This window comes from Triticum aestivum, chromosome 5D, assembly GCF_018294505.1.
Source record: "Triticum aestivum cultivar Chinese Spring chromosome 5D, IWGSC CS RefSeq v2.1, whole genome shotgun sequence".
Lineage (NCBI taxonomy): Eukaryota > Viridiplantae > Streptophyta > Magnoliopsida > Poales > Poaceae > Triticum > Triticum aestivum.
In genome coordinates, this window is record NC_057808.1 from 214,599,180 (window position 1) to 214,614,178 (window position 14,999).

At 47.1% G+C, this 14,999-nt stretch overlaps 1 protein-coding gene across 4 annotated transcripts; it reads right to left on the minus strand.

Annotated features, from left to right (window-relative positions):
• Positions 1-11,500: 11,500 nt before the first annotated feature.
• LOC123120114 (uncharacterized) lies at positions 11,501-14,999 on the minus strand. Of its 4 annotated transcripts, none has more exons than XM_044540135.1 (3): positions 14,430-14,999; positions 13,402-14,315; positions 11,501-13,215 (listed from the first exon to the last, which is right to left on the minus strand). In XM_044540135.1, exons 2-3 carry the CDS (start codon positions 13,517-13,519, stop codon positions 12,620-12,622), a joined length of 714 nt encoding a protein of 237 aa, XP_044396070.1. In that variant the 5' UTR covers positions 13,520-14,315; positions 14,430-14,999; the 3' UTR covers positions 11,501-12,619. The 4 variants fall into 4 exon arrangements, 3 of the variants coding, with proteins under 3 accessions (XP_044396070.1, XP_044396071.1, XP_044396069.1); XM_044540136.1 differs by having other exon boundaries at positions 13,402-13,932; positions 14,052-14,999; XR_006459331.1 differs by lacking the exon at positions 13,402-14,315.

A 14,999-nucleotide genomic window follows, 5' to 3' on the forward strand; every position in this document is an offset into this window, starting at 1 on the left:
CGACCACAAGTGCGGCGGCCGGAGCTCGGGCCTCGGCGAAAACACGCTAGGCTGCACGGCAGGACGTGGGGGTGGTCGCGTTCGTCTCCTGGGGACGTGTTGAGCGCGTTGGCGGGCTCGTATGCGATCGGCAGCGTCTGTGGCCGCGGCTGCGTCATGGACGGCGGCAAGAAGCTCACGGGCACGGCAGGGAATGATTCTACGGCGAGCTATAGGCCATGGGGATAGGAGTTGGCGGCGAAGGAGCTCACTTGGAGGTCGAAGAGAAGCTCAGTGGGCTCGGGGATGGCTTGGTGACGATGGAACAACGACGGCAATCTCGGTCGGCCGAGCTCGAAGAAGAGGGCGATGCAGGCACTGTGGTGCGTCCCCGGTTGCGTGGAGCAGCGAGGAGGAAGACGGAGCCGAGGCGGTTCTCTTGAACACACTGGGTGGACTAGGGAGGGCTGGTGGCCGCGGTGGCAGTGGACGGCGGCGACGGAGGTGCTCGGGCGCGTTCGGGAGAGGGGGCTAGAGGAGGGGACAAGGACGAGCGACGGGCGAGAGGGACCGGCGTGGCGCGTGGCGGCTCCTGGACCCTCTCCTGCGTCGGCAGAAGCAGGAGGTGGCCTCGCGCATGGACGCGCGCAGCGAGCACGCGCCCCTCATCCTCCTAACGGAAGGTTGGCGATGACTGGCTGCTGCGGGTGGGCTGGGCCACCAGGTGGCTGGACTGCCAGGTGGGCTGCATAGGAGGTAAGCCCAGGTACGTTTCCTTCCTCTCTCTCTCTCTCTTATCTTTTTGTTTCAGTTTTCTATTTCCTTCTGTATCTTTGTGGCTTTTCTATAAATACTAAAACCAACTCAAAAATCATGAAACTGCTCATGCCCACTGTTTGGAATATTTCCAACAGTAAACATTGTAGTTTATGATTATTAGGACATTTAAAATATTTTATAGCATTCAAATGCCCAAATGCAAATAGAGTATGATTTAATCGAGTGACCCTAAGTTGTCCTAGAAAAATGTGAACCAATTTTGGCAGTGGTTCTACCAAGAAAAAAATGGTGAACATTTTTTAAGGGCATTTCAGATTCATTGAAAAAGTATTTTAGTAACCCTAGTTGGATTAAGTGATGCTGGGGTTTCTGTCATCCCCATTTCAAGTTCCTGAGAAATTTAAACATGATGCACACATGAAGGGCTAGCCTAGTGCATACCAGAACTAGGGATGTGACAGTCTCCTTGTCGTGGAGCTCAACCCTTGTGAGGGTTTTGGTGTACTCGCGCTTCTCGCCGGGGACGTGAACGTCGACGAGGTTGCTGCTCTTGTCCGACGTCTCGCCATGATGACGCTTGGCGGACGGTTCCTCCGCCATCGCCCTCCTCCGGCGACTGTGGGCTTGGGAGAGAGAAGTTTGTTGTTTGTCTGCAGTGGAGATGGAAGCGGCAATGGTTGTTTCTGGGAATGAGGCAGAGATGGAAGAGAATGGGGTATTTTGAAGTCCGTCGACGGGGATGTGTGGGAGGCGGTTCGTCGGGGGCGTGGGTGGTGGCGTGGTGTGGGGTCACCATTTGCAGCCCCTTGTGGCAACCGTCCAGTGGGTGGCACAGGCAGTGGCCTGGAAGAACCAGCCGTCCAAGCAAATTTGTTTGCCAGGGTATTAATCTGGTCGCACTAAGTAGTCTTGTCAAGTTGTACTTACTAGCTGCTTATCCCACTTGCTCGTCTCAGGGTAGGTGATGATGGCATTTTACTGTCGCACTGATCCGTCTTGTCAAGCTGTACTTATCAGCTGCTTATCCCACTTTCACGTGTCAGGGTTGGTGATGGTGGAGGTTTGTACTCCTCTACTGCGGGTACTTGGACTGGTGATTGTAGTGTAATTGAACTTACCAAATACCAGTCGGACTATGTGTGGCATGCTAATGTTTCTTAAAACATTTTTTGTTTTTTTGAAAGGATTGTTTATATCCAGATAATCTTTGAAAGTATTTTTTACAGATAAATTAGTTTTTCATCAGTACATGTGTATTATATTTTGCATTTGCTTGAGGTAATTATTTTTATGTACTGATGGACTTTCTGAACTAGGACCGGCAGAAGCAGACATAGCTTGTTTTTGAAACGATGTTTTTTGAGGTGTTCACGGGTGTGTTTGGTTACTATGCCTTGTACTGACGAGTGAGAATTATCAGTACTGATGTACTCTAAGAGTTTAAATTTTCCTTAGCATATTTTTGCTGAGTTACTGGTCGACAGTAGTGTTGGCGTTACATAAATCCAGATAATTTTTTGAAATGTATTTGTGACTGCATTCAAAAGGATTATCAAATGGTTTACATAATAATGTCACTTGTCCAGCGGGCACAAATCACAAATTATATCTTAACTATAGTATTGATCAAGAAGTCGATGATAAAGCTAAATAAGTTTTGGTAACGATAGTGTTTCTGATATGTTTCCTCATTGTGTACCGAGGCAAATGAGAGTACAAGCTTATTTTTTCAATTGACGCAGCAGCATAACCACTATGGATTCTTCAGTCTTGAGCTCCTCCTAACTGGCCCCGAATGTTGTCCCTTGCCGGCGCCCTTTCCTGCTTGAGCCTTGGCAGCTTCATCGTCAGTTTCAGTTTCCTCGTCCCCAACACTGTCATCTTCATTGTCTTCGTGTAATTGGTCGTCATTCTCATCAAACTCTTCTTCTTCATCCTCTTCTTTTGATTTTTTGGAACTCTGGACTTTGCCCTGTTTCTGTTCAGCGCCACTGACCTCCTTGCCCACTTTGCACGTGCGGGCATTATGTCCGTCAGTTCCCCCACAATTGCGACAAGTGTAGCTGTTACGTGTGTCATCTCCATTGGTAGAAACCTAGGAGGCTCCAATCTGCTTCTGCAGCTTTTGCTTGTTGACAGTGGCATCTGTGCGGAGTGGGCATGTGCGGTAATTATGGTTGGTCACGACGTTGCAGAATCCGCATGCCCTTATCCCGAGAGGTTTGCCGTCCGGGCCAAATTCCACGCGCCTGATGGGGCATGGCGGCTTTTTGGCTGCTGCTTTCGCTGCTTGCGTCTTACTCTTCCTCCCCTTTGTGTTTGATAATATGGGTGGTTTAATCACCCTTTCCTGCTGCTACTTGTAGGATGTCCTGTTGTCATGTCGTTCGCCTACAGCACCATCAAACTCATGATCTTGCATGTGAGCATGTTGCTGCTCTTGAGTGTGCACATGTGCAAGCTCTGGTTGCTGTCGCTCATCTTCCTCGTTCTCGAATGGGTCAATAGCTCCCAGATAGTTCATCTCGGATAACATTGTAGTAATATCCTGCTCAATGGCTTCATTGTTCGCGACACCTCCGTTTTTAGCAGAATGCATGGCGTCGAGTTCTTGTTCAAGTTTTGTCCATGACGACCCGTGACCTCGCCATTTGCTCTTGGCTTCTCAAGCTTTTTCTATGCACCCTCATGTTCAGCGTCAGCAGTGAGCTTTCAATGCAGTATTGGGATGGCTTGTTTGATGCTACTGTCCTCAAGTCATTTCTGTTGAATGTTAGCTGGATGTTCGGGCGTTTGGTGTATCTCCTGAGGATGTATTTCTCTGGAACGCTGGCAGACTTAATTGTCTGCATCATGCACAGGACATGCATGCAGAAAATACTTGTATTTTTTTGAAGAGGTGCATGTGTTTTGTCATTTCTTTCGAACAAAAACTTTGCAAAAAATAAGTAGTACAGTATGTAACATCTTTTTTTAGTCCTCACATGTGTGGTCCCATAGCTTGCACTCACAGGCATATATTTCTCCCACGGGGTCTGCAACCACCTGCAACGCGTGCTGAGACCACGCAGACAGTTTTTGTGGGTTGTTGTAGCGCACGAGGTACTTTGTGGGCTCTTCCGTCTCTGTCGCCGTGAAGAGTGTGCTTAGTTTTAGCCTTTTTCTGATCTCGCCGTACACAGCTCATGAGTAAAGCTTTGCCATCTGGGTGTCAAACCCATAAAAGGTCAGCGTGTTTTGTTCCTTCTGCCCATGCAAGAATGATGACCAAATTATTAGTTTTCTCACAGCAAAAACTTGTCTAACTAATAAAGTTTTACTTTAGTAAGCGTGTTATTTTGTCTTACGACAGGTGATAGAGCTATACCCGGTTACCCATTGTCTCCTGGTTCTTTGTCTGCCTCCTGGTTTTGACGCAGGAGTTTACCTGGCTGACAAACCGGTGTGGGTTTTGTCTCTCACTTACGAAGTTCTTCTTGAGCACATAGTTCATGCTCTCACTTCGTTGTGTGGATGTCATTTTGGCGCAGAAAATTTCTTTGAAGTAGGCTGATATCCATCTCTCACGCTCGTTCCACATGCCCACCATCGTGGCATCATCATGGAGGTTGTACTTATCCATGAGTCTTTTCCAGGCAGCCTCAAACTCAGTTGGCATGAGGGGCCAGTTGAGGATTGATGTGAATTCATCCTTAAAGTCTTCGTGCAGGTTGTACAGGTATGCGAGGTGTTCCCTGTACTTCTTCATAATGTGCCAGCGGCACAGCTTGTGTATTGTGTTATTGAAAGCATCTGGGATCGCCAAAGCCATTGTCGGGCACTGGTCTGGTAATGAGAAAAGAGACGTGGAGTGGTTAGCAGATGGTAGTGCATATATACCAATAGAACTAACACAACATTTTTACTGTGTTATTTTCCTTTTTGGGGGGGGGTGGTGGTTGGGGGTGGTTTTGGCAGTTGTACCTGTGAGGATGCATGTAGGAGCCTTCCCTCTCATGCACCTTAAAATGTCTTGAACAACCTTCTGAATGAATCTGCATCCTCATCTCTTATCAGGGTGAAACCAAAGAATGTAGTCTGTAAGTGGTTGTTAGTACCCACAAACACCTCAAGTGGCATATGGTACTTGTTGTTCTTATATGTGGTGTCAAACGTTACGCAGTCACCGAAGTCCTGATACGCCCCTCGGCAGCTTGTGTTCGCCCAGAATATGTTCTTAACTCTGTCGGACTCATCAAGTTGCATGTCACAGAAGAATTCTCTGTTTATAGCTTTCATCTCCCTAAAGAAGTTGACAGTCTTTAGGACATCGTCCACATCATCCATCCTTGAATTCTTTGCTTTGCTGCATATTTAAAAGTGAACGGTCATTCAAAAAAGCATGTTGAACTGGCGCCAGGTCATGCGTTGCATAATATGTGTGTACTGACAGAGGAAAAAAGACGGAGGGGGTTTATGGGAGGAGAGCAAGTTTGTACTTATAGGTTAATCAGGTCTTTGGCATTCATTTCGAGGAAGTAGCTACCGGGGTCATCGCCACCCAGTATGCTCATGATTTGCGCGTTTTCAATGCCTTTGAACTGCAGGTACTTGACGTACTCCAAGATTGTTTTGTCAAAGTTTTTGTGGGAGTGCAAGAAGACGAGCATTTGGGGGTGAGCTGTTGCCTGTGGTTGTGTTCCGAGACTATCTCTTTTACGACAATTGTTCCATCCTTTTCCCTCTTCAGCCTCATTTTAGCCCCGTGGTTAGTCCTGGCTGCCATCTTGTTCCGCTGTCTATTTGCTTATGACACCTTCGATTCGTAGACTCCATGGCACGTGCAATAAAGGTAGACTCTGGTCTCAACCTTGGAGCCTTCCCTGACAGCAAAACCCGCGTGCTTTGCATAGACGTTGTAGAAGTCCCTTGCTTCTTTGAAAGTTTCAAAGCGCATCTCTAGCCTTGGCAGAACATAAGCTTCAATGTTAGGTTGCTGCACGCAACAGTGAGCAAACAAAAACGCAGTTATGAAAATGTTAGGATGGGGTGGTCACAGTACCATGGTATGGACTGTTCTTGTATGTTTTTTAGTGAATGGATATTTACATGTGTATAGCTCTGTGCTGCCTCCGGTGTTTGCTGTTCACCCTGGTGTATGGGCGCGGGTGGTGTCACCCTTGGCACATGCAGCAATGCATCTCTTGGAGGGAGCAATGTTGACGAAGCTCTCCGTCTCTCATTGTACGGCCGTCTCCCCTCAGATTCGTTGTGAGGTTGCTCCTATCTATATGGCTCATATCTTGTACTTTGCACCCTGCTAGAGTGGCCAATTTTTTGTCTCTTTGGCTTGGTCTTCCCGTTGCAACCGCTTTTGCAGCACGGATGATTGATGTTGACGGAGCGATTGGTGGAAGCCTGTGTGTCCTTGCCTTTCTACATGCGCTAGGGAAGGAAAACATGTCTCGTTGGGAAATTGTTGACCTTGTTGCAACCCAGCAGTGGCAAAGCTTGTATTCCCAGATATTGGTGTTTGCTGCATAGAAGAACCTGTCTGTGCTTCTGATGATTCTGGTGTAGCTTGAAATCTGCCTATATTGTTGAAATATCCTGGTGCTATTTCTGGTGTTACCCAACCAGGCGGTGCCCCATATCTGCTTGGCTCATCAAACCCTCGCTGTGTGTGCCGCCTTGCATGTTTCTGCAATGACATTCAACAGTTTTGGGATTAATCTTTTGTGCATTTTTCTCGTATACATGCTATGGGTAACATGTCATGCACTGAAGGCAATGTACAAGTTGAACTTGCATCGCTGGCCGTTACTAAACTTTGTTCTCTATTTCGTATCTGGTTTAGTTTTCAGTCGAACTGATGAACATACATGTTCAGCATTGATATACTGATGTACTGATTTTTAGCACTGCTTGTAAACTGAACATTGAACTTCATGTGTTATGGAAAGTTTTTTATCCTTTTCCCTATAACTGATGCATAAACATTTGGTGCACTGCTTGCAAACTGAACATTGAACTTCAAATATGTATGGATATGCATATATATATATATATATATATATATATATATATAAAACTGATGCATGTCTTCTCTTTTTTTTTCATCTATGGCTTATGCAACTACACTAGAAGTACTCCTAGTTTATGTATCATTGAACTTACTGTGTAACAAGTGTATTTTTTTTCAACAACATTCTTTTACTAGTTCGAACTGACTCAACTACACGGCATGCACTAGTAGAAATAACATCATACAACTTGCAGTGGTATTTAAACCTTATATAAAGCCTAGTAGCTACTTGGACTGATGCATAAGTTTATGTTTTTTGGCTTGACTGAAGCTAGCATATTAGAGGTACTGACAGTAACCTCGACATCCAAACTGTGCATCAAGTGGCAGGGGTGTAATGAACTGATGCAAGCATTTTTGCAATGTACTATCTGCTTCTGCATCATAGGAACATGTGTCACTGATGCAGTACACATGTAGTACTGATGAATCTGATAGTGTAACATGTAGGCAGATCATAGTGTGTGCAATTTTTAAACTAAATCTTCTTCATTGCAGGACTGATGAACTGAACACAAACGTGGTATTTTTCTTCAGGCAAACCCGGACATGAAAACATTTTTTGAACAGATTCAATTTTTGAGGAAAATTAGTGTGGGAAGCAGACATCACCTCCAGTGGCATGTTCTTGGATCTGACTTCTTCTTCCTCCTCTCTTGGGCGGTGTACTGTCATGTTCTTGGGAGGCGGCGCCATTGATGCAGGCAAGAAGCTTGGGGAGACGACGGCGCTCCTGCTTGTGGTGGATGTCCGGCGATGAGGTCCGGGGAGGCAACTGCTGGCGGGGATCACGACCCCGACGAAGGAGCCCCGGCGAGGGAGGGAGATAGGAGGCGCGGATCACGGGCCCGGCGAAGGAGCCCCGGCGAGGGAGGGAGACAGGAGGCGCAGATCACGGGCCCAGCGAAGGAGCCCCGACGAGCGAGGGAGGCGGCTGGCGCGGATCACAGCCCTGAAGGAGCCCGGTGAGGGAGCAGGCGGCTGGCGCAGATCACGGCCCCGGTGAGGAAGGGGATGGCGGCGGTGGATCCGTCGCCGGCCAGTCACGGCGCCGCGGGCTCCCTCGCTCCGGCTGCCGCCGTCGCTCGATCGCCCGCGGCGGCTGCCTCCGGCGGAAGAAGGCAGGTTGGGTTCGGGCTGGCTCGGGGGGATTCTACTGTGTAGGCGCGTCGCGCCTATATAGGGCCGGGGGGTAACAGAATATTATTGTATGTAGTATCTATCAATTCGGAGAGTATGTGCGTGTAGTATGTAGTATATAAGAATGTTTATGTAGTATATATATATATATATATATATATAACTTTTTAGGTAGTATGCATCGTATTTTTAGTATGCCTCATTTTACGTACAAATATATACGTATTTCACAAATATAATAAAAATCATGGGCCAACTTGCAATTTTTTCATGTTATCCACTTTGGATTATCTTATATATAATATATGAACATATTTATAATGATAAAATAGTATACAGAATATCATATGGTAGTATATAAGAAATGTGGGGTAACTATCCCTGGGTGGTAGGATGTATTTTCCCTATATATATACAGCTGGTCTATTCTGCTAATATTAACAGAATAACTATTCTGACAACACTTCCGCACTACACGCTCAACGCGAGGGCATTGCACTATCAATAGCAAAGGTACTGCAATACAGAGACTAGTGAACTTCGTGTCGGAAAAACTGCACGCGGTGTTTTTTCGATACCTTTTTTGCTCTAATTTTTTAACCGTTTGTCGGAACGACGCGTGTAATATACCGTTGAGAAGCTATGGATTAGACGCAACTTCGCCATGTTGAACACTTTTCGAGATTCATCATAGTTTAAGAGCAGCTTTCAAAAACGGTGCGGCTCACAATGAATGGCAAGGAGCGTTTTTTGCATGTTTTTTTTTCTAAACCGCTCGTCGGAATGAAGCAAATGATACACCGTTGGAAAGATATCGTCGAGGCGCATATTTTTCATATCTATTATTTTCTCTAATTTGTTACGGTTTAAGAGCAGTTTTAATTTACTAAATCGCGGAATTCGGGTTTTTTTGAAATTTTTGCAATTTTCAGTACTGTTTTTGCTCCAGTTTTTGAACCGTTTGTTGAAATGAGGCGTATGATACGCCGTTGGATATCTACGTACGAGGCGCAACATTCATATGTTGAAATGCTTTTGAGATTCCTTACGGTTTTTAGTTCATTCTGAAAATCATGCGGCTGACGACGACAGGCAGCGGCCTTTTTTCGCGTTTTTTTACAAACCGCTGGTCGAAATGATTCAAATTATACGTCGTTGGAAATATCAATGAGGCGCAACTTTTTCATGTAGAACACTCTCTCTAATTCCTTACGGTTTAAGAGCAATTTTCATTTTAAGGAAATGCGGACACTCTGTTTTTTCGCGACACCAAAATCGTCGTAAGTACTGCATCAGACAGAAAACCGCACACCTTTAGACTAAAAACCGTACTGCAGCAAATGGTCAAGTGAACTTCATGATTTCTTTTGTCGGACGTAAACTTTTCTCAGACAAGTTTTTGTGAGTTTTTATTGTCTTTTATAACACTTTTAATAAACAAGAGTGGACCAGAGAGACGGGGGCAAGTGCACCGCATCATATATCGAAGTGAACGGCATTACTATTTTGTTGTTTCGCTAGTTTTTCTGCATTTTCATGCTGGACGCAAGTGAACAACATCACTCTCAAAAGTGAACCACATTTGAGGACCAAACACACTTCATGTAATGAGAAGCGAGCTTCTTCTGAGGTGTTTTTGTTTCGGAGTACCAAGTGAGCCACAAAGGAGTTTTATAGGGAACTATGTGAGAGAACAAAGTGAGCTTCAAAACATACATATCCATTCCTTATTTTTCATGTTTTTTTCTCGTTTTACAAAATTAACCACAAAGGAATTTTAAAATGAACTGCATCTCGGGTAACATTTTCTTACAAAACAAGTCCCTGCAATTTACACATATCATTATTTAACACAAGCAGTACACACAGAAACCTGCATCCACAAACCAGCCGAACTGCATTGCCGATCGAGCCAAACTGCACTAAGACACCTATCTGCAGGAAAAGTAATACCAAACTGCAATGGGGCGCTACCGGACGAGATAATTGCACGTATCATCCCGGAACTTGCCGGCGAGGTCCAACTCGGTCCTGGAAGTTGAGTATTGGTCCAATACGGTCCTGATTCTTGAAACTACGTCCACACTACGGTCCTGGAACTTGGGCAGCCAGTCCCGGCTCTACACTTGGCGTACGTACCGCATGTCAGCCCCTGTGCCACGTCATCACGGGTCCTGCCCGTCAGCCCCAGGCCTAGCAATCAGCGCGATGCCCACCCATCAGTGCGCGACGCGGTGGTTAACACGGTTGACCATTCGGTGGGTGGGGGGATCCCCAATTCCCCACCCATGAACCCTAGCTTCTCTCTTGCAGCAGCGATGGGCGGCGCGAGCATGACCTCCAGCATTTCCCTCGCTGCGGAGAGAAAAGACGGCGATGGCCCGTCGACGGCGGTCGCCGGCGGTGATGGATACGGGCACAGTTTGCTGGAGAGGGCGTATCCCAGGAGGTTTGGCGTCGGGGTGAGCCCTGTATCCGTCTGGAGAGGAGCCGTGTCTTGCTGGCCCAGACGACATCAATGGACGCATTGGAGGCTCGGTACAACAAGCTTGTTCTTGTGTCCAAGGCAGTTGGAGACGACGATGAGGCTGTGACGCCGGCCGCTCTGCATGGCGCCATTGAGGCGCGTTGCGGCGTGCTGTAGTCAGGTGAGCATCGAGGTAGCCTGCCCCCCGCATGACCTATGGCTGTTTTTCTCAACGAAGGAGAAGTGCACGGTGGTGCTGCACCCATCGATGAAGCTCAAGTGTTGCCGTCGGTGGATTCAGTTTCAGCGTTGGCTCAGAGAGTTCGCGGCACTCCGGATGCGCTTGAGTACAAGAGTAAGTTAAGCTTCGAAGGGCTCCCAGATCAGGCATGGTAGACGCAATCAGTGTCAGATGTGCTCAATGGTTTAGGAGGTGAACTGATAGAGATCATACCGCCAAAGAACCGGCGCGAGCTTGAGGTAATGGTGTGGCTCCGCGACCCGTCCAAAGTTGGCAAAGTGCTGGATGTGGAGATACTCGAGCCTAAGATTGCGCTGTGTACAGATCCTCCTCCACAATCACTTGAAGAGTTTGTCGCGTGTGAAATTGTGTCGTCGTACGGGCCATCGTCGCCGAGGAAGAAGACGATTGTGTATCCTGTCATTTGTCACATGAAGGAGGTGATTGACCGTGGCCCTGTGCTCTCTGAGTATCATGCCACTTCAAGGCCTCTTGTTGTTTTCCATAATTCCTTCCCATGTTCTGGCCCTTGATCCTCTGGCACATGCTTATGATTGGCATTTCCCTAGCTTCCAGGATGTATCTGTTGAAGACTTCACAATTGTTATTGAGCAGCACATCACACTTTGCGAAATCATTTTGATAAGCGCTGACCCATGTTTTAGGATCCAACTCATCTAGCCAATCATGGGCCTCTTTGCTGAGAACCAACATTTGGTTCATATTTTCCCTAAACCTTCCCTCTGTAGTACTTCTAGCACATTTCCATAGCTGATTCTTAAAGGCTCTTGTTGAAATTCTGCCATAGATGCCTCACACAAAATCTATGTGGTGAGAGAGGGAACAATTCCTTGACTGCTTTAATTAAACCATGCAAAAACATTGACATTTCACACATTACAAACTATATAAGCATGCACATAAGTTCTGATACATATTGAAGTAAGATAATAATGTAAAGGAATTACTTTTTGCTTGTCAGACATGATGGTCCAGAGATCTGTGTTATTTATGCCAAGATCTTGCTTCAAAGCAATCAAGAACCATCTCCATGCTTTTGTATCTTCACTTTGCACTACTACATGAGCCACAGGAAATATCCAATCATTAGGATCCATTCCTATAGCACTTAAAAGCACACCTCCATATTGTGTCTTCAAGTGGCAGCCATCTAGGAAAATAATGGGCCTACAAGCTAATAAGAACCCCCTTTTGCATGCATCAAATGAGAAGTAATATTTTTGAAATTGCCCCTCATCTGAAAGTTCAACAAAGAAAGTAGTACCAGGATTAGATCTCCTCAGCTCATTTGCATAGTCCCACGGCAAGTTGTATTGTGCAATCTCATCACCATATATAATATCATATGGAATTCTCCTAGCTCTCCCTAGCTTGCCCCTTTTAATTGTCATATCCAATCTTCCTGCACAAAACCTGCTAAGGCCTTCAATGTTATCTTCTCACATGCCCTAATCTTGTCAACATATTTGTCAGCAATGTACCGGCTGTAAAGGCCGTGACTTGCCACTTCTTCTCACAAGTGTGCTCGCCATTAAATGTTTTCACCATTATTGAATTTGTCCTGTTATCCCAAGGTGCATAGAGATACCAGGGGCATCCTTTCTCACACTTTGCACCAAGCCTAATTTTGTCATTTTTTGGGAATGTGATGTTCACTCTCTCTTTGCAACTATACTCTCTAACTGCTTTCCTCATAAGCTCCACTGAAGAGAACAATTGTCCTGCATGAAACTTTGGCTCATGCATGTCTGCATCAGTAAATGATTTGAAATTGAATTTCATTTCATCTTCTTCTGAAGCTGGAGCATCCAATTCCTCATCTTCAGAGTTGCAGTCCTCCACCACCTTCTTCCCTTTCGTATCTTCCAATGGTTGTAGCTGCTCCTGGAACAAATCCTCATCCCCATCCTCCAAGTCATAATCACTATCAATAATCCCAGAAATAATTACTATCAGAATCTGAATCTGAATCTGCATTTGGTTCTTCCTCCTCTTCTATTTTCTGTCCTCTTGGTCTGAGTTTTACAAATAACTGGTCATGACTCTGAATATCTTGACTTTCATCCACAACACTACAGGATGTATTGCTTTCATTTCCATATCTACTTGGCATCTTCTTTGGACTGAAAACAACAGGAATTTGGGCTACTGGATTAGCCACTACATCATCCCATTCAGCTCCTCCTGAAATATGGCTGTCTACATGATCAAGGTATATCATTTGAAAATGGTGCCCTCGATTGATCATTAAATACATAGCATCTATGTCTGCATCATTGCACAATAGCCTAGCAGCACCTTCATTAATCTGAGACCCATGGGGCAACCAGTACATATCAATTCTGCCAGCCTTTTCATAACCCAACTGCTCTACTAACTCTTCAAAAAATCTGGAATATGCCCTCTCCACATGACAGTAATCATAGCAAACCTTCTGTCCATCCAAATAGCACCTATTGTTGCCACTGCCAAAGAAAAATCCACCATGTATCACCTCAACAGTGAACCACCCACTGCGCTCCACTGCAAAAAAAAAATCACTAGAAGTTCAGTCTTTGAACTGTACAGTAACAAAACCCTAGCCGAATTCCCCCCAATTGCAGAAAATGTACTAACACAAATGACTACATATGTGCAGACGACCTAATCAAAACAAAGAGCGCAATTCGGCCCAAAACCGTGCCTAAGTAGTTCGTCGGCGAATCTTACCGTACGTCGGAGCAGGCTCGCCATCGAGTTGCCGTCGAGGGCCCTCCATCACCGTAGAAATCAGCCCTATGGGTTTCGGCGACGTCGCAGTCGCTTCCTCCGCCTCAGGAACTACCATCGGACGGCCGCCGGGTCACCGATCATCCGCCGTCGTGTCGTCTCACAGTGCTCTGCTCCCTCCTCTGTTTTCAATCGGGGAAGAGAAGGAGAAGTGGAGAGACAGAGAGACGGGGGAGAGGGGGGCAACGCAAAATGACCACCGCGTCGCGCACTGACGGGTGGGCACCGCGCTGACTGCTGGGCCCGAGGCTGACGGGCGAGACCTGTGATGACGTGGCACAGGGGCTGATACGCGGTACGTACGCCAAGTGTAGAGCCAGGACTGTCCGCCCAAGTTCCAGGACCGTAGTGTGGACGTATTTTCAAGAATCAGGACCGTATTGGATCAATACTCAACTTCCAGGACTGAATTGGACCTCGCCAGCAAGTTCCGGGATGATACGTGCAATTATCTCCTACCGAACTGCACGTCTGCGGCATCCGGAGGCAGAACCACTTCAGCGATTATTTTAAAATAAAAATCCAATAGCTAATGGCCATAAAACCAAGCGCACTGAACAAAGTGTGAACCGCGGGGTCACCCAGCCGACCTGGACTAGACCATCTCCAGTGGCTACCAACAAATTTTGAAGATGGAAGAGCCGGCGCCTGCAAGTGCACTGCATAGGGAGTCGTTGATGGCCGCACGTGCATGTTGTGTGGACTGCTCCAGCGATTCGTCGGACGCTGTTGTGAAAGTGAGCTGCATCTAAACAAAAAATATCACCCGATGGAGTGAGCTGGACTGCCGTAGGTTTTCACCTTTGTGGCCAACACAGGGAGTGCTTCCGGACCTCCAAATCCATCCTCCTGATCTACGGGAAGCCAGCCAAACAGAAATTGGATGCACAACATAGCTAGAACTGACAGCTGAGCATGGAAGGAAGACTAACAAAACAAAAATTGTAGAGAGTTCAGCCGGTTCTTACCAGCGATTCAGACTCCTGCACGTCGGCGTGGATCTCACACAACTTCTTCCGCTTCTTCTCTGGTGAAGCGAACAGGCAGAGAAGAGGACGAGACCAAGATACAGAAGAAACAATCGGGACCTGGGGTTCTGGCGAGAGAGAGAGGGGGGGGGGGTCGTGCGTGCGTACCGTCGTCGGCGGTGGAGGCGGTGGCGCACTTGCGGGAGTGGGCAGCGGAGATCTCGTAGTACTGCCCTGCGTAGCCCTCGAAGACCTCACTCATGGTCGCTCCTTCCCCCGATGAATCCGCCGGCATTTGTGGCAGCCGGACCAGATCGAGGCCTGCGGAGCCTCCGGTAGAATCTAGGCGAGCAGAGGCAGTCGATGGGTGGGTGGTCGGAGCGAGTTCATTGGGGAGGGGGAGGCATGCGCCCAAGGGAGGACCGGATCCGTCGCCAACCAGGACGTGATGGCGAGATCTGGCGAGAGGTAGGTGGAGAGGGTGGGCGATGCTGGGAAGAAGGTTGGTAGGAGAGGGAGTGGGTGGGACGGGCACTATGGAGTGGCGGGGGAAGTTGCCCCGGGGTGGGG